Source organism: Chanodichthys erythropterus, chromosome 3 (genome assembly GCF_024489055.1).
Source record: "Chanodichthys erythropterus isolate Z2021 chromosome 3, ASM2448905v1, whole genome shotgun sequence".
Taxonomy (NCBI): Eukaryota; Metazoa; Chordata; class Actinopteri; order Cypriniformes; family Xenocyprididae; genus Chanodichthys; species Chanodichthys erythropterus.
The window spans coordinates 30354011-30380830 of record NC_090223.1 but is presented as its reverse complement, the minus strand read 5'-3'; the positions used below and the strand labels follow the sequence as shown (position 1 = coordinate 30380830).

The following is a 26820-nucleotide window of genomic DNA, read 5'->3' as shown; positions in this document are numbered from 1 at the left end:
TTTCCAAATGTTCCTTAAACGTTTCTTTCTCTTTCCTCATCTGTAGGTGGGTGATAAGGTTCTGGTTCTGAATCGCAGCGGTCTGTGGCAGGAAGTAGTAGTGGTGGCGACCACACACACCTTTCTGATGCCCGAAGGCATGAGCTTTGAGGAGGCGGCGGCACTTCCTGTCAATTACATCACCGCCTACATGATGCTCTTCGACTTTGGGCACCTGCGTCCCAACCAGAGTGTACTGGTCCATATGGCCGCAGGTAAGTGAAAGTGTGTGTGTGTGTGTGCTGTGAAGATTATGGAAATGTATTTCGGGCTTCATAACAGTGACTACATGCAGCCTAATGCAGTTATATTTTCATGAGCCACAACACAATGGATACATCCATCATGTGCAGGTGTGCGTAAGTGTTTGTGTACATGGTTCCTGCAGCTGGCCAAAAGGGAGCCCTGGGGCTTTTTATGCTGGCGAGAGACTACAGCATTGGTTTACATTTACTTGCGCTCTCCCATCATCATTCGTGTGAGTGGATCAGTGAGTCCCTTTGGTTAATTAACTTTTTCCAAGTGCCGTCCCTAAGGGATCTTTTGCTCTATGTGCAGGTGTATGTATGTGCGGGGGTATGTTGGAAATCTGTGCTCTCTAAATATTGAATGTTGGAAGACACTGTAAGTGCAGGTGCAGGTTTGAAAAGTATATTGGCTCTCAGAGAACATTCCTGTAGGTGTCGAACAAATCTCTTATCGATAAATTCATGCAAGCGAGTCCCTTAGCAGCTGTTTCATTTATAAACGCTTACACAATGTACTGCCGCCAGTAAAGACCGTTCTGTGCTTGTATTGGAAAACACTGACTGAATTTGTGATGATGGTTATGTGGTGATTACACAGTGGTTCATATAATTGTGTTTGTGTAACATTTTAAGAAATTAAGCATTTTCTAGTTAGAACAGAACAGCGTATGTTTGTGCGCTTGTGAGAATGTGCATGTACGGATAATTCAGTCACAATTCACTTTCGGATCCCAGCGTTGCCCATGAGTGTGTTGCTGTGTTATGTTTTTAAGTGTGCATTTTTGTTTACGAGGGTGTTTGTGTTAGATTTAACAGCCTGAGTGAGAAACTATTTCAGGGCGGGCATACATTTTTGTGGTATCAATGTAAAACAAATCACTGTTTTGATCATTCTAAGTGATATTACATTTGTTTACGAGAGGGAATGTCAGGAAAACGAGTGGAATAGCTGGAATCAAACTGAAGGGAGTAGCTAAATACATCGAAAATGCTGATAAAATCTGCAAACTAGAGAACAAACTTCTCAAGTATGAAACACCCTCCACATACCTAAGAAATACCACTATTAAAAATGATAAAGTACCACACAGCCTCCTGTCTGAGAGTAAATCATTCATCCAAGTTTCAAAAATAAATAAATTGATGTATAATTGTTTGTGCTTTGTAGTGCATTTGTTTTAATTCATAGCTTTCAAACATAGCTTAATAAGATGCATTACAAAGCTATTTGACAATTGTTAAAGGCATTGATTGCACGTGTAGTTAGGGCCAAGCACACAGCGCCGCATACTATTAATTTTTTATATATATATTTTATTCAAATATATTTTTTATGGAATATTGCAGAACGGGACAACATGTCACTCACATGAGATTGCAGTAAATGAAAGAAAAGCAAACCACACCTATCCATTACAAACCACAATAGGGAAGAAAAGACTATCGCAATGTCTGTTTCATGCAGACTTTAATATTAGGTGCAGATTCATTGGATCGTGGAGGTTTTTTTTCTGAGGTTTTTTTCTTGCTTCTCCGCCATATTGAATTTTAAAATGCTGAAACTTTTAATGTTTTGTGATTATAGAAACAAAATTTGGTAATCATCGACACATTTTCTGAGTGCATCTGAGCAATTCATACACAGCGCCACCTAGTGATCAGTTTCATTACTCGTTTAACAAATATTGTACAAATCAAAAACATTTTTTGTATTCAGGTACTCAAACAATTAATCGTTTGTGTTTACGGTGTATAATTATGTATATATAAATATAAATGTAAGTGTGTATTTATATATATATTCATCATAATTATACACAGTAAACACACTTATATGTAAAGACAAAGTTTTATTTTGGATGCGATTAATCCATCCCAGTATTGCAATATACATCATTCAGTTTCTGCAGCTGTATTTCTTGCTAGATTGTGTTTGTGAATTGTGAAAGTTCATTTTTAGGAAGCATTCTTCCTCCCGAACCCTGGAAGTTCTGTAGTACAATTCAGTATTTACAAAACTTTTTTTCTTTTTTTTTCAATTTCAATTTCAAAGTGATGATATTGGCCAGTGGAGGTATTTCAGTGTTTTGTATGCAGCAGCAGCACTCTTGCATTAGCTGATTCAATTTTTCTGAAAGTGCCTGGAGGATTTCTGTCTAACTGCATGTCAGACACACCATTTAAAAAGAATATGAGATGGCTCCATTTTGCATTTATTTCGGTGCACTTGTGAGGAAAGGGTTTTAAACTTTTTAGTGTAACGTTTTTGTCTAAATATTATTTGGGAATACTCATCCAGTATGTGTTTTTTAAACACAGTGGGCCTCATTTATTAATCTAACAAGTGCAGAAATCATGTTACGACAGGGTTCACATGATTCATCAAACATTCATATGCTGCCAATCCCATCGTATGAATGATCGTACATTGATAAATGTGGCGGCTAAAACAATCATCATTGAAATATCACGCCCCTAAAAATTCACGGTTTAGAAGCCTTGCCCCTAGAGCCCACTGCTCGTCCATATTGATAAATGCCAAGTTTTGAGTGGAAACGACTGTACGCCCAGTTTTCTGTCGTACGTTTGTTTCATAAATGAGGCCCAATGAGCACGAATGATACACAAACAGAAGAAATTTGTGTAAATCATACATAAAACTTTCTTGGAAAAAATTGTTGCATTCACTTCAGGAATCAATTCTGCTTGTGTTTCATGAATGAGGCCCAATGAACAGACTGAAATATTCTCATATTCTCTCTCTGAGGTCTGATATGTGTCTGATATCCCCTGTCGCTGCGAACGCTGGTGGACATATGCATCAGTGTGGGTGTGGATGAAGCTTTGGCTCGGGGTGGAAGGAAATGCTCTCGTCCAACTGGAGTGTTTCTGAAACCAGAAATCTCGAAAGCGTCTCCTTGAACCGCCACCACACCCTAACAGTGAAAGAGGGAATGTTTTAAGATAAAACTTAGTAGTAGTCACAAATATTTGCAGAGAAATCAAACCAAAACCCTCATAATAAATAAAGCTCTCTGGTCTGTCATCTCTGGAGTGGAGGCGTCAGTCACAGATGAGTAGTCTGTAGTTATGAAGCACATCATGTTTCTCATAATTATAACCATCTCTCTTTGTTTCAGCTTGTATGTTTTCTTGTTTTGGAGATTGTTTGTGTGTGTATGATTGCTTTAGTGTGTGTGTGCTCTCAGGAAGCCCTTGGTATCTCAGTGCACAGGATGTTTTTTGAATTCGCTGTTAAACTGGAAATGTGTTTCCTCTTGAGTGAAGAATAACACTGCACCTTCATGTGGAGCATGGTGTGCATTTCAGGAAAATACTGATGTGTGTTCTTCTTTTAAAGGAAAAATGAAAATTGTTATTAGTTGCTCACTCTTACATGTTGGTCCAAACCCATATGACTTTATTTCTTCTGGGGAACACAAAAGGAGAAATTTTGATGCCTGTCTCTCTGAAGCTATCTGGCTTCAGAAAGAGTGCAAAGGCACTATGAAAGTATCCAATCATTAACAGACAGCACAAAATACAGGTGTAAACGTGGTCCAAAACGTTTGGTGATCAGATCAGTTGAAAGCGCATGCGACCAGAACACATTTGTAGTGTAAACACTAATCCGTCCTGATGTTTCCCGGACGATTCTGAAGAGCCGCCTGCTTGTTATAATAGATTGTTGTATCTGGACAACCTTAAAGGAAAGACGTGGATCTCAGTGGACGCTGGGTTTGTAAAATAAAACAAACATTACACTTGCACCAAAAACAGCATTCCAGGATTACAACATCCAGGAACAGCAGTCACCATCTGCTATGATATATGAAAGTCCAATTCTCCTGTTATTCTTTTAAAGATTAGTTCATACAAAAATGAATTTATTCATCCTCCTGTCACTTCAAACCCGTATGAATTCCGCTCTTCGGAGGTTTTGAAAAATCTTCTATATGACTTGTGCGCTACATTCCAAGTCTTCTAAAGCCATACAATCGCTTTTTGTGAGGGGGAAAAGACCGAAATTTGGGTTGTTGTTTGTTGAAAATCTTCCTCTCTACCACAGCTGCAGTGATATTTTATTATTTATATACTTTTAAAGTATTATTAATACTTTAAATTATATATTTTTTTATATTTGCAGTTTTTATTTTATTTTTTAATTAAGTTAAAATAAACATTTTGTGCTTTTGTCATTTATTATCTTTTTTAGACATTTCTTTTTTAGCTTTGATTTATTCGCTTTTAGTGTTAGTAATTTTAGTACTTCAACTTTAATGTACTTTATTTCAAGTAGTTTCCAAGGCAACTTTTAAGTTTTTCCAAATAATATTTATATTTTATTGTACTTAAAGGGATAGTTAAAAAAAAAATTAAATTAAATTTTGTCATCACTTACCCTCAAGTTGTTCCAAACCTGTATTAATTTCTTTCTTCTGCTGAACACAAAGGAAGAAAAAATCTGGGTAACCATACAGTTGATGGACCCCACTGACTTCCATAGTATGGAAAAAATACTATGAAATTACCGTGAAAGCCATTGGGGTCCATCAACTGTATGGTTAACTATATTTTTCAAAATATCTTCCTTTGTGTTCAGCAGAAGAAAGAAATTAATACAGGTTTGGAGCAACTTGAGGGTGAGTAAATGATGATAGAATTTTCATTTTTGGGTGAACTATTCCTTTAAGCTTTATTTCAATTAATAACTTCACAGCTGTCAAGTCTTATCTGCGCTTTCACATACTGGAAATATCGCAATTGACACTTTCATTTTTTTTGTGAAATATTCCTTTACCTCATATGTTACATCTCGAGAATTCCAGTTTCTTGGTTTTAGTTCATTTTCCTTAAGGCAAGTGATATAGTGGCCTTTTCTTGTTTTTTTTTGTGTTTGTTTGTTAGCCTTAGCAAATCATCCGAGCAGAGCACAGCCTCTTCATTGTGACAGCACCTCATGCCCAATACTACACCATTATCTGTCTGATTGGTGTGTGACTCACTTGAATTTGATTGACCAATCACTAGCCATTTTATTTAGTTTGCTGGAACTTTTCTCTGATTTGAAATCCATTTAGAAGAATTCAAAAACAATATTCAGATAAAAGAAGCTGTTTATAAATGATCACAAATTTGCAACCTCCACTTTGAATTCTGTCAAACAACTCGCAGTGAAACAAGTCCTTCTCTTTCTCTGTCCTCTATTTGCACTGTGGGTGTGGGCTGAGTGCTCGTATGTTGGGAATCTGCAGAATTCCTCTGTGTTTTGGGGGAAAATTCCCTCTCGCCAGAGGAGGGTGATACTGGGAGGGTAATATTGTTGTGGCCGAGATTGTTGGCTGCCAAGTCTGTGTGTGTGTATGAATGTGTGGATAGAGGGAAACAAAAAGACTTCACTGTGTGTGTTTTCACCCTTGTACGCCCTTGTGTAAAATGACCTGATTAGATGAACATTGTGCTTAATTTTCTTAACTATAAAAATACCACACAATCCTGAGCACAACAAATGGAATTAAACAGGAATCTGCTTATGCAGATTCTTTATGTTCTCTTGCTCTATCTAAATCTCTCACTCTACAAACCCTTTTTTTATTCAGAAACATGGGTTACTTTTGAATTCTGGTGTTGCCAAAGCAGCCAGACCTTTGACTAAATGACATATGGTCTGGTCCGCACTGCAGCTTATTCCAGCCAAGAACTGTCCACTTGGACAGAAAGAGACCATCTGAAGTGAACAGTTTTTGTTTTACATGCCGTTTAGAGGCGAGTTTATCTGAAATATACCACAATAAAAGACCAGGGCGGGAAAAAAAGTTTTTCAAATAAAGACGCTCCCTCAAGAAACATTTCATATTATCAATGTTGAAAACTGCCTGATAGTCTTGTGGAAACCATCATAATTACAGGATTTTTTTGAATAGAAAATTCGAAAGAACAGCAGCGTCTTTACTGTTATGTTTGATAAATGTAAAGCATCCTTGCTAAATAAAAGTATCAGTTTCTTTCAAAACAAAATCTGTATAAAACATTTCTTGCTCTAGTTATTAGACCTTCTTGGGTCCGAGGTAATTTCCCATGCTTGAAGCCACTCCTACATATGCAGAAGTAAGTAAAATTCACACAAAAGTCTTTAGCGAACACGTGAGACTAAGTGAGGAAGACTAAAGTGCACATATTTTTGGAGATTAGTAGATATGAGCACACATAAAAGAGGTTCATTTTGTGTACGTTTCTGTGTGTGTGAGGTTAAGGGGATCTCTTGGCAGCTCTGCCGCAGGTCTTGTGATCGGAGCTCAGTGGTCATGGGGTGGCCTGGCACTGCACCCCCCTTCAGGTCCAGGATACAAGACAAGAGAGACAGCAGGTTAAAAAGCATGATGTGAAAGAGACGTGTGTTCTCATGCATTGTGAGCTCTCTGACACAGAAAATGGCGGCCCTGCTGCTTTCAGAGAAACCAACTCTTCCCGAGTCGCCATGGCAACACAAACTTCATTCACTACCGAGTGAATGAGAGAGAGAGAGGAAGAGAGGGCCATTTAATGAAGTGATGGAACAGAAGAAGATACTGTATATGAGCATTACATGAGCTTGATTCAGTGTCAGTCCTCACTGACCTCACTGACTGACTGTGGATTTATTTAGCTACATGTTAGAGACAAAGTAACGTCATTTATTTTATATATATATATAATATATTCCATATACATTTTTGCAAGCCTGCTACCCTTTTTCCCTATTTGTATTTAATTTTTACAGATTTTGTTTCTTCTTGTGGCTTTTTTTTGTTTGTTTTTTTTTTCCGTGCTATAATTTACGTAAAATTAAAATTTGTTAAAATGTTGTTTTATTTTATATAATTGAATTTTTATTTAATTTTTTTAGCTTCTGGAAAAAAGTGACAAGCTGAGCATCAGACACTCAAATGTTGTATCCTTTTCATGAAAAGTGCCAGCTCAATTAAAAGTGTTTGTGTTTGTTTTTGTGTGTGTGTGTGTGTGTGTGTGTGTGTGTGTGTGTGTGTGTGTGTGTGTGTGTACTTGTTTTGACTATACTTGTGAGGACCAAATGTCCTCACTTATATTGTGAAATACTTTCACAACCCACTAGTGATCTGACTGGTCCTAACTAGTTAAAAAGGCTTATAATCAACCAAAAGATGTTTTTATTTAAATCTAGTGATGTGTACATGTGTCTGTGATGGTAGGTTTAGGAGTAGTGGTTAGGGGATAGAAAATATCATTGACCTGATATAAAATCAGTGGAAGTCCTCACAAAGATAGCAAACCAAACGTGTGTGTGTGTGTGTGTTCTTGTTTATATTACATCGTGGGGACCAAATGGCCCCACGATGTAACAAAAACCTGAGATCACCTACATTGTGGGGTCCAGCCAGCGGTCCCCACGAGGGAAATGGATTAATAAACATACTAAAAGATGTTTTTTTGAAAATGTAAAAATGCAGAATGTTTCCTGTGATGGTTAGGTTTAGGGATAGGGGTAGGGTAGGGGGATAGGAAGTACGGTTTGTACAGTATAAAACCATTACGCCTATGGAGAGACCCCACTAAGATAGGTGCGCCTGTTTGTGTGTGTGTGTGTGTGTGTGTGTGTGTGTGTGTGTGTGTTTGCAAGTGCAGTTCCTCACAATCTGAAGCCTACAGCACTTGATGATCACATTTTATGAATATCACTGTATGTATGTCTATTCATTTTGGTCATTAGATAAGCTGTACCCTCTGTAGGTTCGTGCACTAGTGCCCTTTTAAGACACTGCTCTACCTCTCTCTTTTGAAACACATATGCAAGAGACCCAGTTAAAATTCAGATTAAATAGACCTGTTCACAATCTATGTAGGATGTAAATGGCATCTTTAAGACATTAGACCTCTTGGAGCCTAGACTCTCAATCTTGAGGTTAAAGCTTGTAATTAAAAATACTATGCTTTGAAATGTTTGCCGTTGCTGTTTTTTGGTAGTAATTGTAGCAGATTGTGTATGCAAGTAAACCGTTTTCGTAAAACTTTCACCATAAACCACCACGTTTGAACATTAAGTTTTTAGATGTTCATGAGTTTCTTTTTAATTTATTTTTTTTGTTTGTTTCTCCAGAAGAAGAAAAAAATGCATTAGAAAATCCATTAAAAAAATTGGTCAAAGTTATCTGCCCTTGAAACCACAAGTCAAACAAGGATAATGGGATTGCTACAATGGTCCTAATGTTTGTACATGTGTGGGTGGCTGTTCATCTTTAAGGTCAAATGGCTGCGTTTGAGTTTTGTCCTCTTGTACCCTTTGCTTACATGGTTCTGCTTTTGTTTTGAGATGGAAAATGCTGGAAATACTCTGTGTTGAGAGTTCTTGTTTTGTTCCCTCTGTAGGTGGAGTAGGCATTGCTGCCACTCAGTTGTGTAAAACGGTGAACGATGTCACCGTGTTTGGCACCGCCTCAGCCAGCAAGCACGAGGTCATCAGCCAGGGTGGAGTCACGCACCCCATCGACTACCGGACACGTGATTACGTAGAGGAGATCCGTAAAATAAGCCCCAAAGGTGAGCACAGACACAGCAAACCAGCCTTTAAAAATGTGCACTACCATGCAAAAGTTTGGGGGCAGTAAGATTTTTTTTTTTTTTTTATTATTAAAAGATTTTTTAAAGGAAATTTATAAGCAGAGGCACATTAAATTGTGCAAAAGTGACATTAAAGACATTCATAAAGTTAAAAAAGATTTCTATTTTAAATAAATGCTGTTCTTTTGAACTTTCTATTCATGAAAGAATCCTGAAAAAATAAGTCACACAAATATAAAGCAGCACAACTGTTTTCAACATTGATAATAAGAAGAAATGTTTCATCATATTAGAATGATTTCTGAAGGATCATCTAACAATGAAGACTGGAGTAATGATGCTGAAAATTCAAATTGGGCATAATCAAAACTGCAACATGTTCACCCACTGACTAATCACCACAAATAAATCTGTGAAAATAGAATAAATCTGTTGTTCTGCTTTCTGTGCTGTGTGTGCAAATAGTCTATGAAATATACTGCAATTAAAAACCGAATGGAAAGCTAACATAAGAAAAATGTAAAGCCTCTAAGAAGTCTATAATGAATTTTTCTGCTTTGAATTGCTGTTAACGGACCGTTTTTGTATCTTTTTTTGTATCCATCTTTCCACTCTTCCTTCCACATCTCTGTTTTTGGTTGTATATGATGTGTATATTAAGGTTTTGTGTGTGTGTGTGTATGTACAGTCAGCTGTAATTCTTAACACACAGTCTGATAAACTGTTGTTTACCCTTTTCTTATCACAGAAATGGACAGAACAAATTCCTTCCTTTTTTGTTTAACTCTTTTCCCTGACTGAACATTTTATTTGATACACTCCTCTGACCATAACAATCTTAGAGATTTAGAAACCTTATCACACTGATGACATTCCACTCCAGTAAGATTAGAGCAGTGTTAACCCATAAAGAGCTGAAAATTCAGTGATACACTGATTTGCTAAACTTGAACTGATAAGACAAGGCCATCTGCAGTAAAAGAGAAATTCTGAAACACGATAAATAAAAACAACACCTGTGGCAGTACTCTCCAAAAAAAAGTACTTTTCTGAGAGCATTCTTTAGCTGTTAGGGCATTTGCATGGTAAAACAGCATTGCTAAAAATATCAAAATAATAAACTTTTATAGGATTCTTTGATTAATTCAGTATTGAGTATTGATAATGAAAACAGTTGTGCTGCTTAATATTTTTGTGGAAATGTGATACATTTTTGTCAGGATTCTTTGATGAAGAGAAAGTTCAAAAGAACAGAATTTAAAAAAAAATAAATAAAATAAAATCTTTTATAACAATGGAAACGTCTTTACTGTGACTTTTGATCAATTTAATGCATCCTTGCTTAATAAAAGTAGTAATTTATTTCAAAAAATCTTACTGACCCCAAACTTTTGAGCAGTAGTGTATATTGCATGTAGCAAAAATATACATCTTGTTAATGACTGCCACAAATGAACATTTAAATTTACACAATATTCTCTCACAATTCACACAAAACTGACATGCACTCTGAATTTGACTTCTGTTAATTGGCAAAGCAGGTACAGTTTTATAGATATAATATATATAAATATAGTAAATGAAGGAGGAGAATTAATTTGGTAATTCAGCATCTGTCTTTCTGCCTGTGTGTTTCAGGGTTGGATATTGTTCTGGATCCTTTGGGAGGCTCTGACACCCATAAGGGCTACAACCTGCTGAAGCCAATGGGGAAGCTCATCAGCTATGGTGAGACACTCTGAATATCAGCTTGCGTACATTCCTCTTGTTTATAAGCTTTCATATCACTTCAACCAGATACTACAGTTTTAAAGTAATGTCCAATCTGAGATTTTACCGGTTAAATTGATAAAACCCCAGTAGACGCATCTGTATGGCTTGACAGCGGGGCCGGATCTAGACCTGGGCCACCCAATCAGAATTGGGGCACAGATGGTGTTAATCTGCTTTTTACGATTTGGGCGATGATTAAAAACAGTCTGAGGCGGGCTGTGTCTTGAAGTTTGATGAAGGGCTGTAGAATGGCCCCAACCAATCAAAAAAATCACACTAGAAAATTGCAGTATTTTTCTTTTATTAGCTGAAAGTAATGCGGTGGCATGTTATACACTCACAAGGAGCTTTCAGTCTGTAGCAGAAAAGCAGAGGCTGACGAAAACGGCCAGAAATATTTGCACGCTATTAAGATGCAAATAACCGAGAGTTTAATGCATCTTCATGAATATGTATGTACTTGTAAATATGAATATACATTTTTATAGCTCTGACTGATTTTAAATTGGAATTTGGCTGCCACTAAAACAGGTCATACCTTGAGATGTTGAAATACGCTAGAAAAGTTTGCTTATTTAAGAACGTGCATTTATCACATCGACTGAGCAAGAACATAATGGAAGTGTATAAAATACATATGCATAGTTCAGTTGAAACCTTGCCCTCTTTGGATCGCTGTTAAAATAAATGTACGAGGCAAACTGTCTGTTTAAATAACATCACTGAAATAAGAATCTGCTTTTTATTTATCGAAGTTGAACTTATTTTAACTGGAGCATTGCATTTTTAGAACCTCGCGTCATGCACGAGATGCTGCAAAAGTATGGATACGAAACACGTGTCTCAGATCAAGCCCCGAACAAACACGTCCAACTAGCATGTTTACATTGAAAAACAATGGGAAAAGGGGGAAAAACGCGTTCTGTGTGTTAATCGGCACTTTTACAGTACAGTAGGGTTCTCTCTCCGAATTGTCATCGGACAGTAGAAAAGTGAAAATTGTAGATTTTTATTTTAAGTGAAAATAAGATAAACCATCATATAATGGAGAGCTGTAATATAAAGTGCCCAGTATAAATAAACACAGTTTTTAAAAATGGTTAAGATAGAATATCTATCTATCAATTACCCATAAAAAAGAAGATATCCCATCCATGATATCTGTCAGCCCACCCTTCTTTAGCTCTCAAGAACTGGGCCTGCTTGACAGTGACGTATTACAGTAAATCAACTTCAGACACACAATACCCGGAACAAGACCCCTTAAACAACATGGCGCCCTGTAGTCCCACCCAACTGTCTTTGTCCCTCTGTCTCTTTTTCTCCCTCACTCTCTTCCTCTGTCCTGCCTTATCAGAACAATGGCTCCTCTATCTGACACAGAACCTAGAATGTGTCCTAATGTAGCAGACTGGGTCAGGTCCAAATCACAGGCCAACTCAGAGCTCGCTTTGTGTGAATGTGTGTGTGAGAAAGTGAGGCAGAGAGACAAACAGAGAGGGTTGTCATTGCTTTGTGTACATTTCCCCTTCTCTAATGGTACTATAGAGTGTAATTTACTCTGATATCCTTTGTCTTCCCAATATGTGGCGTTCTTATCTTATTTCATGCTAATAAGCCACCTTTTGAAGTGAACAGAAAGAGTGATGGTTAGACTGTTAGAAAATGAAAGCGAGGACATATACGGAATGAAGAGGATAATCATGTGGAGAGACACTGAAACGAAAGGGAGAAAACAAGCGAGGGAGTGACAGACATGGGAAGCGAAGCGAGAGGATGTGCGGACAGTGAGCGAATGAAGACGGGTCAAAGAGTGCAGTGTTGGAAAAGAGAAAAAGAGAGCAAGAAGGAGGACCAGAGAGGCATGTCATTCCTCTGTAAATGAAGAACGCTCACTGAGGGAGCCATTAAGCAGTAATTCACCCGTCGGTCAACCACACACACATTTTACATGCAGAAAACTCACACAAATACCTATTCATGCTCGGGGAACATGCTCTCAGTCGCCTTGCACACGCAAAGACATTTTTTTTCGTGCTAGCACATGGGGGTATGGGCAGTATGATAGAAATGTATTGACTGGTAGAGATTCTGTGTAATCGTTTATAACCATGTGAGAGCGGTTCAGTTTTTTTGTTTCATACTTTAGCAAGAAACGTACCATGTAGTCAATAATATTATCTTTTGTCTAAGTTCCGAATTGGAGATTATATATGCATTGCCCCCTAATATTCGACTAAACGTTAGTCGACTAGTAGAGGCTTAGTTGACCAAAAAGTTTATTAGTCGGTTATTTGCCAAAAAAAAAACCCTTGTGGCAAAGTCATCTGTCCGTGAGGGACAGATCACAGTATGTCGGGCAGGAAATCCAAACATTTGCCTATCATCCATCGACCTCAACATGGCTTATCATTTGAAACATGTAAGTAATATCAACTTTACATGGATGCTCGCTCTAACGTTAAAGCTGTTGTACGTAACTTTTTAGTTAAAATGATCCAAAATCAATTATTGTGCAAGTACCTAACCAATCAGTGTTCAAAACTATCTCCTTACCTTAGCCGGATTTACAACAGTAAGCTTGTAATAATATAATAATATTATAATCTGACTGGTACTGGTAGGATTTCGCGGTAAATACGAGTTTGCTGAAGTATGTCTTTGTGTCATTACGTCACGTCAGTAAACAGAAAGAAGGAGCCTGGCTAGTAGGCTATATCGCATGTGTGGATGCTGCTGGTGGCACATCATTTGTAGCCTCTTCGTACAGAAGCTGGAATGTAAACTTGTAATCCAGACAGTTGAAAACGACAATCATCATCGACAACTATGGTAAAAAGTAAAAGACTTTGGACTGCGGAGAGCTTACAGTAAAAAAGGGAAAGCGACAGGGCCCGTGTGAAAACAAGAATAAATGTCAGCAGGGCTTTTGAAAGGTGGCGTGACCTAAAAATGGTTGCAGAGATGGATATTTTTCTGCTGCACAGGTAAGACATTTCAATGGTTCATTGAGTAATAAGGTAACAGTAGCACACATATTTGTTTAATCCATACAGTTATGGATAACGATAATACACACTGTCACGCAATGTTGATGTTTTTAACATTAGCAATTTGAGAACAAAGTATAACCGTAATTTGCACCATTGGTTGCACAATTTCTTGTAAAACTTTTTTTCAGTCAGAACAAAAGTGGATGACATGTTACTTGATGACATTTTCCAGTGAAACGTCTTATTTTGGACATGCATACAAGACGTAGCATCTGTAATTACGATGTACAGTGAAGATCCACACTGGTACGTTGACTGACAGCCCCCAGACACAGCTGCACCTCAAAACATTAGATTTCATCCACGCTGAGGAGTCGTGTTGACGCGCGACCCACATAAAGATAATTCTGCAAATAACTGCAATTGCAGGTTTCAAACAGAGATGGCGACAAAGAGGCAAAACTTGCGGCCTGCAGCTTTAACGTAGATAATTGTACAAACACTTGGACATACGTCTATCACACAGAGTGTGGAATCTGAAGTATTGGTGTGCTTACTGCTAGACATGGAGGTGCTGGAGCGATCCCTTACCTTTTTTTCCTGATAACAGTGACCAAAAATTGAGTATTTTAAATTGTTTCCAAAGAGATAAAAGTAATACATAATTCAGGGGTCTACTTTTATTTGTGTGGAGACTCACAATAAGAAGAAAAAGTTTGCCTTTGTAAAATAAAGAAAACAAACAGGATGCGTTTTCTGCTGTCTCGGTCTCTGTGAACTTCAGCGCATCATAAACATAAACCAAAACTCAGTGTATACTTACCTCACAGACATGAGAAATATATCTATAAAAAGCTTGAAATGACAAGCGATTGTCAACCAATTCAAGTGGAAAACAAATATTATATGGCTTATTAATATACACGTGCGATTAGTCGACTAATCACTAGTCGATTAGTAAAATCTTTAGTCGAGGGCAGCCCTACATTTTAGTATTTATTTCACTGGTTTATCAGTTACAGGCATTGATACATGCTAATTTAATATATAAACCATTATCCATTTGTTGATTGTCCAGCTAAACAAATTGCGCTACAGTTCAAAAGTTTGGGCTCGATAAGTTATGTTTTTGAAATAAGTCTCTTATGCTGCATTTATTTGAGCAAAAACATAGTAAAAGCAGTAATATTGTGAAATATTATCACAATTTAAAATAACTGTTTTCTAATTTAATACATTTTAAAATTGAATTTATTCCTGTGATGGTAAAGTTGAATTTTCAGCATCATTACTCCAGTCTTCAGAGTCACATGATCCTTTAGAAATCATTAATTATTAATATTAATATTTGGTGCTCAAGAAACCTTTATTATTATCAATGCTGAAAACTTTTTCCACCAGTTAGAAATTTTTGTAACATTATAAATGTTTTTCCTGTCACTTTTGATCGATTTAATGCATCCTTGCTGAATAAAAGTACTTTCTTTAAAAAAAAACAAACAAACAAAAAAGACAAAACAAAAAAACTTTTGAATGGTAGCGTGATATTTTCTGTTACCATGATAAGTGTTGTGTGAACAGTTCGGTCGTAATGCCCATCCCCTAAATCATACCAATATCTTGCAAGAATCAAGTATCTGGATACTGAAAATGGATCCAAAACCATGAACCTAATGGAATGATGTTTTCAATGTCATCTTGATGTTTGTGTTTGGATCCTGCAGGTGCCGCTAACATGTTGGCGGGCCAGAAGAAGAACCTGTTTGCGGTGGCCAAGACCTGGTACCAGCAGTTTTCCGTACACACCCTGAGTTTGATCCAAGGGAACCGCTCTGTGTGCGGCTTTCACCTGGGCTACCTGGACTCTGAGAGTGAGCTCATCGCTCAGGCCATGGCAGTCATTATGGACCTGTACAAACAGGGCAAGATCAAGCCCCGAATTGACTCCACTTACCACCTAGAACAGGTGAATGAATGAATGTCTGATGGGGGTAATTTGAACTGGTGTGCGTGTGGGAGTTCTTTAGGGAAAAAAATATGAGTCTAATTACATTTGGGAGTGTATTTATTCCAGGATGTTGGAATCCATTGAGATTACACCTTGAGCAGATATATATATATGCGTGGGTGTTCTTTCATGATCTTCACCTCAACCACCATCCATGCCTTGTACTCCTTCCACCCTTTGATCAAGCGTATTTGCTTTGTCCCTCACTCATTCTTTCATCCATCTTTCCCTATTATTTCTTCTCCTTTCTTATCTCCCCTGTTGCTATGGAGACGTCTCTTCCTCCTTACAGTAAGTGACTGCGAATGCATGATGATGCTTCTTTGACAATCTGGGCTTTTATCATCCTCATCAGACTTTGGTGTTATTGAAAATTCAAAAAAGAATTATGAAGTGCTTTCACATTCAAACGAAATGCATATTTCACAAGACTTCAGCTGATGTTGAGAGAAGCGCTGTTTTCAGAAAAGTGCTCCGTGTTTGTTGGTAACTCCTTCTCTCTGTCCTTCGCTCTCATTTCCTGTCTCATTCTCTTTCCTCAATCTGTCCGAGTCAATCGTCAGGGCCAGGTTGCTTTTCATCGTTGCTAGGAGATGGCTCGCTGTTGCCGTGGTGCTGGTTGTTAGGTAGAGTGGTAAAGGAGAGGTGACCTGGGGGGAAAACAGAGAGGGAGACAGGTGGAGTGACCAGAGAATAGCTGACATACGTTGAACACTCAAAGAAGAAAACAAATTCGTTTTCAGTTGTACTTGTATCTCCATTTTTGTAAACTAGTGATAGACCAATATATTGTTTGTTATTGGGCCATTTTGACATTACAACATTAGATGCTTATAATAATAATAATAAATATGACAAGATCTTAAACTGTCAGAAAAAACAATCTTAATTTTTTTTTCAGGTAGTCCACTGTATGAAGAGTATATATTTTTCTCATGTTAATTATATATATATTTATATTTATTTATTATTATTTAATTCATTATTTTTGATTATTAATATTGTTTTTATTATTTTTCTCTGATTTTCTATAATTTAAATATTCATATATCATAAAATGTATGTAATACATTTTAATTCTAATAATATTAATATAATTAAAATAGTAACCTAAAAATGTTCAATATTAATAATAATAAAAAAGAAAGCTGTGTGGCTTTAATTTAAATAATAAAATGCAATCTAGATTTCAGTATTGGCCATTGAAAAACAATATCAACAATATCAGCTGACATTTGGCCATTTTCAGATTTTTTTTGCCATTTGTCGATAAATGTGCCTTATTAACCAACTGAAAGAAATAATAATTCCACCTAGTGTCAGTTTAAAAAAAAAAAACTGACAGCCTTGTCAGTAGATAATGTATTTTTTCTGTTTGCAAATATCTTTTTGTGTTTGCAATAATATATAGAAATTATAGTTCATAAAATCAATATTGGAGTTTTGTGGACTTTAATCCATGTCCATTGATAATAAAATGCTCTTTTAGAATGAAAGTGCCAGAAAAGCAGTTCACACTGGTGTAAATCTAAAGGCTTGTCTATAGGTCATCAGCCGCCTTACTCGCTAGAGTAATGGAGCAAGCAACCATATAAAATCTCATAAATGGTGTTTGTGTGTGCATGAAGTTCAGTATTAGATCAACTGTCAACAGCTTGTTAGATATTCTTACCACAGCAGATGGCCAGTCAAGCTGCTCTCTCTGCCGTTCCTCTTCCGCACCCTCACCGGTCTCTCTCTCTCTTTCTCCCGCCCAGGTCGGTGATGCCATGCGTAGGATGCAAGAGAGGCACAACATCGGTAAAATCATCCTCACCACCGAGCCCATGAAGGAAGAGGAGAAGAAAGAGGAGGCCAAGAAAGATGAGGAGAAGAAGAAAGATGACAAGAAAAAGGACGACAAGAAGAAGGATGACAAGAAGAAGGATGAGGCCAAGAAGGATGAGGCCAAGAAGGAGGAGAAGAAGAAGGAAGAGACCAAGAAGGATGACAAGAAAGCAGAAGAAAAGAAGGAAGAAGTCAAGAAAGAGGAGAACTGAGTGGCGAGAAACATTGTGGATGTGTTTTGTGTCTGTGTCAGCGGTTTGGGAGTGGTCTGAGTGTGTGTGTGTGTATGTATGTATGTGTGTGTTATATATGTGTGTGTGTGTGTGTGTATGGAGGGGTGTATAGTATGATTAGCTGAAGCCCAGGTGATTCCTGACATTAGATCTGCATTTCTGCAATCATTCAATCAACAGAATTCACACACCACTTATGTTCACCCACACACTCAAACACAAACACACACACACACACACATTATACACCAAGGGAACACACCACTTTATTGTTCTGTTGTAACCTGGTAGTATTTATTCTCAGTTTTACTGCGTCCTTTCTAACTCTTTCGTATGACTGCATGCCACCGAGGCGTGTTAGGGCAGTATTATCCTTTTTGTAAGTATCACCACAGTGTTTACTCAACCAATGTCTTTAATTATATAACAAAATAACCTTATTCTGCACCCTTTAAAATCGTACTACCATATCCTCTAACGTTATTCCTGCCAAACTAATGCACTATAAAATTATTGTATTCCACCGAAATATTCGTTAACTTTTCTAGACGCAAACCAAAAACCACCTTGTTCGCTCTCTACACCCCTCCGTGTGTTTGTGTATCTGCCGCGAGACTGGGTTTTCCGTTCCCTTTTCGTTTCTGTTCTGAAGTGGGTGCACTTGTTTGATTTGTTGTACATCATCAAAAGTGAAAGAGCTTTCTTTCCTGCCCACCTTGGCACACAAAACAAGAGCACCCACCACCTACGCTCCCATTGTTTATGTTGTTTTCCCCCATTGGGCCAGACTCACTGACATGCACTCAAGCCCCGCCCCACAGAGGAGTCAGGGTGGTTTCTGATTGGCCGAGAGGGACAACAAGCTTCTTTCATGCACACGCATGTGTGCTAAATTCACAAACACCCCGCCAACATTACCCCAAAAACTAACAAGGGTGTCTTAGGCTTCAGCTGATCAATGTGCCATGTCATTAAAACGGGGCAAGTGCCAGGCTTTTAATGAGTCTAGCTTGGCAAGCAGGACCAATTATAGAGAACATTCTCCCAGCCTTTTTCCCATCGTTTCTCTTATATCAGATGTGGATGCATAAAGACAGGAGTGGCCTTTCATTCCAGAACCTCCTCCAGGATTCCTTAGGATCCTGACGCTTTCCGCCCCTCATTCCCGTGACCGCTTAACACGCGATGACGCTGACCTGCACCTCGCATTTAAATATGATCGCCACTTTGGCTCTTCTAACTATGCTTTCTCTCTCTCCCCGTTCTCTTACCCTTTTCGGCATGGTGGTTGGCATAGCAACAGCAGTTAGGTTAGTTAGGGATGACAGTTAGGTCTCACCCCCACATCCCAAACGGACGCAAACATACAACCACTCACATCTCCGCTGCAGCTTTTTTATATAAGATAAACTTCAGTGGTTTTATTTTAAGGCATTTAGGAATGTGACTACTCCCTCACTTTGACATGTCAATCAAACCCTCTGGCTCCTCCCTCTCCCCTGTTTCTCAGATAGCAGTAATCTACTGCCTCTGCTGGTAATTTATATGCATTGCAGTGCTATCATTCAAGTACTCAAGACACCTGCTGAACACTCTTTTTCCGGCTCATTTGAATGAGTGTTTATGTGAAACAAAACCAGATCTCCCTATTTTATATGTGTGTGTCTGTGTGTCTGTGTGTGTGTGTGTGTGTGTGTGTGTGTGTGTGTGTGTGTGTGTGTGTGTGTGTGTGTGTGTGTGTGTGTGTGTGTGTGTGTGTGCGTTTCTGTATTTGTCCGTCTGTCCTTAGGTTTGTTGTTGGATTTAGATTCAAATGTTCTTTCTTTCTGTCTCTCTACCTCCCTCATGCTACCTTATGCTACCGTCTGGCATTTTAACAGTCTCTTTCTCTCCTCCTCTGTCAGTTTCTAACTCTCACCGTCACTCTTGAATATTCCGGCCCCCATGAACGGCCTGCATTGGTTTGCTATCGTTTGCACTCAGCTTGCACTTATAGAGAATGGCGGTTCCACTCCCGATCCACCGTATCTCTGGTTCCCGTCCGGGTCTTCACTTAGACCTTCCGTTTCAGTCACATTCACGTTCTCCCACCAACACACTCGCTCTTTATGCACCTCTAAAACTGAGAAAGAAGAGTTTGAACATGCATGGAGATGCTCAGAAGGCTGCATTGTTAGATGCATGTGTTTACATAATCACAATATGAGTGCAGATAACCGTTCAGGCCCAGAATGCACTGGGATGGGCTTGGAACTGCCATACTTGTCTGAAGAGTTACCTTGTTCTGATTTATTAAATCCCGATCCGGTTTTTAGTTCCGGATCCGAGGGGTTGAGTTTCAGTTTCTTGTTGTGTTCCGCTGGTTCTCTTCCTGTGTTCCTGTGGATGGTGACTCAGAGCACCAAGTGACCCTAACTAACACTTCAGTGAAATATATCCGTCCTCTTTGTATTTTGTTTGATTTATTTTTTTTTCTTTTGTATGTTTGTTTGTTTTTGTGGTCTGCATTTCAGTAGTTTGAGTTCAAAAGGCTTTGCTGCAGTTCCTCTAAAATGTGATGAACCATGTGATTTTGTTGGTCCTGACCGAGTGTGCCAAACTTTTTTGTGAAGGTGTGACCTTCGCTATAACTGTGCTTAATGTACTGAAGAAAAAAAAAAAACAAAGAATGAAAGATGAAGAAAAAAAAACCTAAACGTCTGTGGTTATTGTCGAAATGACCTTGCAGTAAAAGATCTTGAGATTCTGAATTCGCTCCTGTCGTGTGTGGTCGACTACGCCCTCAATATTATTGGTGCTGACTGATCTTTTGACTCTTGTTTTGTTTTCCGCTAACGTTCGAATCCATGCAAAACCTCTCGTTCTCACTGTGCCTCAGTCGTAGACCAACACCAGATTGCCTCCACGCATGTTTACACGTAAATGCATATACAAACACGTAGACACTAGTTTGTCCCCAACGCCTTCTCAGCTCTGCTGTCCTGAAGGGCTGCATTCTCATTCCCACTGATCTGAGACACCCCCCCCAAATCAGGTGTAATGTTGTTTACGGATGCACTTTTTGTGTATCATGTGGGTGTTCGTAGGTAATTCGGCATATTTGATAACCTATGACCAGAGGTAACCCAACAAAAAGATCCAGCAGCAGTCAGAACGAACTGATTAATGTCGGTTTAGTTTTCCAAGCCGTTTCAGGCCACAAGCGTTTGTTGTTTTCGCTTTTTTGTTTCTCGATGAATGTGATCTTAAAGGGATAGTTCACCCAAAACTGAAATTCTGTCATTAATTACTCACCCTCATATTGTTCTAAACCTGTATGTGTGTGGAACATAAAAGATATTTTGGAAAAAAGTGGGGGGGTAATGGAAATCAATGGTAACCAAAATGTCAAAAATGTCTACAAAGTATCATGTTTTGTGCTTCATCCGCACACGAAAATAAGTCATACATGTTTGAAACGACATGAAGGCGAGTAAAAAATGACAGAATTTTAATTTTTGGATGAACTGTTCCTTTAACACAAGTTGTAGAGCTCTGTTCACAAGCAAATCCCGCTGCGTTTTCATTTCCAGATGATCTAGCAGCGACATTCCGGTTCTGGAATTGATCTGGGCTGCTTATGACATCAGAGCGGCTGTTGATTCGGTTTCGTCCCTGGTTCTGTCTGCGTTGGCTAAGGATAAGCGCCGCTGGGTCCGTTCAGAGACCGTTCAGAGCACACACACCCAACAATGACATCTGGGCTGGGAATGCTCACTTTAAATCTCTCAAGGTTTAGACATTATTATAGCATGATGGTTTGGAGAATTCTTCCTCTTCCTTTTTCTTGGAGCACGCACAGCTCCACAATGAGCTCAGCTGCAGGTGCGAGTGTCTCTCGTGGATATGGAATTGTGCGACTGGGAGCCAGAGAGAGGCTCGGATCGAGCCAAGCTGCTTCCTTCCTCAGTCTCTCAATCCAATAGTTTTCCCAGAACAGGAAACACCCCTCAGGTTTGCAGAGTGCAGAATTCCTGCTACAAATGCAGCCTCAACCAGCGCTGAATCCTATCACGTCTAGACATTATTTATACAATATTAGATATACAAATGTAGTGCAATTTCAGTGTGCCTACAGTGAAATGTATTCATTAATTTATGCATTTATAAAATCACTAATGAAATGAAGCTTTGAAACCCTTTTAGGTCTAAATTTATATAGCAGATGTATTTGCCTTCGCTTTGTCTGGCACATACGAGAAACAGTGAGTCATTGTGGACTCTTTCCCACACATGCTCAGCGTAACAGATCTATCTTTGTCTCGCAAATGTACGCTGCACACATCACAATGTCTTGATGCACTTTTTATGTATGTTTGGATGCATATTTGCGCAAACAAAGTGTCATGGTGACTTTGGAGACTTTTTCGGAAAGACCTCGAGTTATGAAAGTACTTGCACTCTGTAAATTACAGTTCAAACTTTCCTGCTTGGCCTTTCGACTGAAGAGCCAATCAGAGGCACCAGCTTGCATTCCTGTACACTGATTGGTTCTAAATTCAAACCCCGCCCCTAACCGTCAGCATTAAGGCTCCTCCCCTCCACACACGTCAGAGAAGCACCACGGGTTGTTTTTGTTGTTTGTGTTTCTTGAAACCTTCCATCAGAACCTTCTCCATTTTAATTTTGAGAATCTGAAGTGCTGCTGTTTCTGTGCTCGACTCTGGGTTGGTTGGACTGCGTGTGGTCATGAGGACCGTAGAGTTCATAACGCTTCTGTGTGTGATGTGACCATTTTGCCTTACATGTTTTCCAGGACTAATTAAAGAGCATAACTAAAAGAGGTGTTTACCGAGTCGTTATTGAACACGCTGCAGCCATAAATACATACATATAAAGCGATACACATTATTTAGGTTTATCAAAGGGATTTCATTTCAATCTGATGTGAGATTATGTAGAAAGATTTTATCGTAATTTGATCTGATCTGTTTTCCAGATGCTTTTTACAACCCACAGTGTTCTGTCATTCACAAAACACCATCTTCTCAATGGGTAGTTTAAAACATTTCAGCTTTTCAGTGTGACAATATTAAATGACTTGTTAAGGGGACACACACTTGCTTTTCACTATAAATATCTAAACGATCTTAAAACAAGATGCATTTACTTTGAGATAGAACAAAAACTACTGAAGTTTGTTTAAAGCTAAAAAATAAACTATTTGCCTGTTTGCTGATCAGGTAAGAAAAACTTAATTCAAACCGAAAACAAGTTTATTTTTCTCACCTCATTAACAAGTTTTGGTTATACATTATTTTTTGGTGTCCTTGTTTCAGTGTAATTATACATTTAAGTACTGAGTAATATTAATTTACTACATGTATTTACTATAATTAGGGTTATATTAAAAGATTAGTTCACTTTCAAATTAAAATTAGCCCAAGCTTTACTCGCCCTCAACCCATCCAAGGTGTATATGACTTTCTTCTTTCTGATGAACACAATCAGAGATATATTAATAAATATCCTGACATATCTCAGCTTTATAATGGCAGTGAGCGATACCAACGAATATGAGCTGAAGAAAGTGTTTCCATCCACATCCATCCATCATAAACATACTCCACACGGCTCCGGGAGGTTAATAAAGGCCTTCTGTAACAAAGCGATCTGTTAGTGTAAAAAAAAACAAGTTAACAAGTTATGAAGTAAAATATCTAGCTTCTGCCAGACCGCCTTCCATATTCAACTTGGGAAGAAAGAGCAACGCCTCTCGCAGTTCAAAAAGCTTATGCTACGTCCTACACCTTCCCTATTCAACTTATGGAAAAAGCTTAACTGACACGATGCCAGTTGCATGTTTTTTGTAACTTGTCTTGAATGCGTAAGGCAGAAGCTAGATATTTTACTAACTTGTTGATTTTTTTTTTTTTTTTTTTTTTTTTTTTTTACACAAACACACCGATTAGCTTCAGAAGGCCTTTATTAACCCCCCAGAGCCGTGTGGAGTATGTTTATGATGGATGGATGTGGATGGAGACACTTTCTTCAGCTCATAATCGTTTGGTAACACTCACTGCTATTATAAAGCTCGGCTGCGTCAGGATATTTATTAATATAACTCTGATTGTGTTCATTAGAAAGAAGAAATTCATATACACCTAGGATGGGTTGAGGGTGAGTAAAGCTTGGGCTCATTTTCATTTTAAAGTGAACTAATCCTTTAAAGGTGCCCTAGAATTAAAAATTGAATTTACCTTGGCATAGTTGAATAACGAGTTCAGTACATGGAAAAGACATACATTGAGTCTCAAACATCATTGTTTCCTCCTCCTTATATAAATCTCATTTGTTTAAAAGACCTCTGAAGAACAGACAAATCTCAACATAACACCGACTGTTACGTAACAGTTGGGATCATTAATATGTACACCTCCAATATTTGCATATGCCAGCCCATGTTCAAGGCATTACACAAGGGCAGCCAGTATTAACGTCTGGATGTGCACAGCTGAATCATCAGACTAGGTAATCAAGCAAGAACAACAGCGAAAAATGGCAGATGGAGTGATAATAACTGACATGATCCATGATTACATGATATTTTTAGTGATATTTGTAATTTGTCTTACAAAATGTTTTGTTAGCATGTTGCTAATGTACTGTTAAATGTGGTTAAAGTTTCCATCGTTTCTTACTGTATTCACGGAGACGAGAGCTGTCGCTATTTTCATTTTTAAACACTTGCAGTCGGTATAATTCATAAACACAACTTCATTCTTTATAAATCTCTCCAACAGTGTGTAATGTTAGCTTTAGCCACGGAGCACAGCCTCAAATTCATTCAGAATCAAATGTAAACATCCAAATAAACACTATACTTATGCGATTAGACATGCTGCATGACAAACACTTTGTAAAGATCCATTTTGAGGGTTATATTAGCTGTTTGAACTGTTTAAGGCAAGCGCGAGCTCCGGGGGAGGGGAGCTTGAGCATTTAAAGGGGCCGCAGCCTGAATCAGTGCATATTTAATGATGCCCCAAAATAGGCAGTTACAAAAATTAATAAAAAAAAAAATCTATGGGTATTTTGAGCTGAAACTTCACAGACACATTCAGGGGACACCTTAGACTTATATTACATCTTTTGAAGACATGTTCTACGGCACCTTTAAGGATAGGGTTAGTTACATGTAATTATGCATAATTTATAGTTAATATTTTAACTACATATAACGTGTAACAAGGACACTGGTAAAAACCTGAGTAACACAATTTTACACTGTACATTTTGTTAGATTTCTCCTAAAACAAGAATAAATATATTTATCTTCCTTCTCATATATTTAAAGGATGCTGAGTGAAAATGTGACATTCTTACTGTAAAACAAAACAAAGATACAGATTTAGTGTAGCACAAACACCATAAATTTCATTAATAAAAAATAGTTTCCACAGACATGGACAATTTGGAAATATAAAGAATATTTTAAAATTGTGATTTTCAGGCTAGGAAATGTAATGGGAATTTCCTTAATAAAATTGATTCATGTGAATGTAATGTTTATATAATAATGAATCTGATACAGCATTCAGGAAACGTATTAACTAGGAAAGTGTTTTCAAGATTGAGATGTAATCTAAGTGTACAAGTTATTTTAGGTGTGTCAGGTTTTTCTTGCTGTTGAACATATTTGCTATACACCCAACATTGAATTAAGAATATCAGCAAAACAATCATGTTAATTAATACTATTCATTTATATAATAGAATGAACATTAAATGTATCCAGAAATGAATTGTCGTCACTCAAAGGAAATTTGACACTTTCATTCGACGCCTAAATCTAGTAGAAGCAACATTCCTCTAGAAAACATGCAATCTGCAACACTGTGGTCAAACTTAAGGTTCAAAGCGCTCTGACGTTATCCGCAGTGGTTCTTCTAGTGCCAGTTTCTGTCATGACCATGATCCCTAGTCTTTTCCTTCTGTGTCCAGCACCATGACTGTGCCCATGTGAATTACCTCTGTGTCCACTACTTTTATGTCTGTGTGTTTCATGCCCTCTTTTAGCACGTGAGCCCCGGGTGTGTCCACTCCGATGCCCATGTCTATGTTCAGTGCCATGAATCCTCTTATTAGATGGTCTCCTTCCATGTCCAGTAGTTTTGTCCTTACTCCTGAGCTCACGTGTCACCAGAGTCGTCCTGCCCTCCAGCGTTTTTGTCTTCTCAGGTGCTGCTGAAAACTCTTTATGTCTTTGATGGACTTCATCAAGACACAGGGGACAGGTGAACTGTTGTTCTCCAAGTGGTCTGTTGTGCCATGAGCAAATATTTCCTTTAGGTTCCTGATTTATAACAATCACTGTGTGCTTTTCTCTGGGATAGTCATCGTTACGATATCTCAGGTGCATCTTACAGTGTGAATCCTCACTTCCTGGATATATCTTCAAAGTTTTGGGTTTTTTTGCAGTGCAGATTTCTTTCTCCATGTGTCTAGGTCCATCATAATGTGTAGGTGGAGAATCCTGAAGGCCTGTGTTTTTAAACCGCTCCACCACTTCTGCAAACATGGTGTTTTTGTTGAGAACAGGCCGAGGTGAGAAGGTCTTCCTGCACTGAGGGCAACTGTAACCAACGTATTTGCCGCCATTTCTATCCCAGTAGTCTTGAATGCAGCCCATGCAGTAGTTGTGTCCACAGGGAATCGTCACTGGATCCTGGAGTGCATCCAGACAGATGGGACAGTTGAATGGATCAAGGTCTTTGAAACACTCCTCTGCCATTTCACACGCTTATCTGATAATAATTGACTCTTTTAAATTCAGTGTTTGCTCGCTCTACATGTCATAAGCTCTGTTCCGTCCTTAGTGTGTGAGAGCAAAAGAGGGAAAAGGAAACTGGTGTGTTTGAGTACAGTAACCTGTTTGACTGGTACAAGCATCTGTCAACAAAGTATTTTTTCATTGCTTTTCCTTGAGATACTACCAGCCAAATGTTTGGACACGCCTACTATTTTTTATAATTTTTATAGTAATCCAAATGCTAATGAAGAAACAATAATTCATTAACATTTTTTTTTTCATATATAATCTTATATAAAGTTGTCACTCTTTGTCTAGATTACAGCTCTGCAGC

The 26820-nt window shown here is 38.2% G+C and overlaps 2 protein-coding genes across 2 annotated transcripts in view; one reads left to right on the top strand and one right to left on the bottom strand.

The window, feature by feature from the left end:
• The window catches only part of vat1 (vesicle amine transport 1), a 31578-nt gene extending 9041 nt beyond the window's left edge, over window positions 1-22537 (top strand). The window contains exons 2-6 of the mRNA XM_067381715.1: window positions 47-254; window positions 8670-8840; window positions 10500-10589; window positions 15352-15593; window positions 17393-22537. Of these exons, the coding sequence (XP_067237816.1) occupies window positions 47-254; window positions 8670-8840; window positions 10500-10589; window positions 15352-15593; window positions 17393-17674 (993 nt within the window). The 3' untranslated portion in view covers window positions 17675-22537. The remainder of the gene's footprint in view (window positions 1-46; window positions 255-8669; window positions 8841-10499; window positions 10590-15351; window positions 15594-17392) is intronic.
• A 2292-nt stretch (window positions 22538-24829) lies between these two features.
• si:busm1-163l24.4 (uncharacterized protein LOC368754 homolog) lies at window positions 24830-26820 on the bottom strand. The gene has a single exon (XM_067373184.1). The coding sequence runs from the start codon at window positions 26466-26468 to the stop codon at window positions 25590-25592; it is 879 nt and encodes a 292-aa protein (XP_067229285.1). The 5' UTR covers window positions 26469-26820; the 3' UTR covers window positions 24830-25589.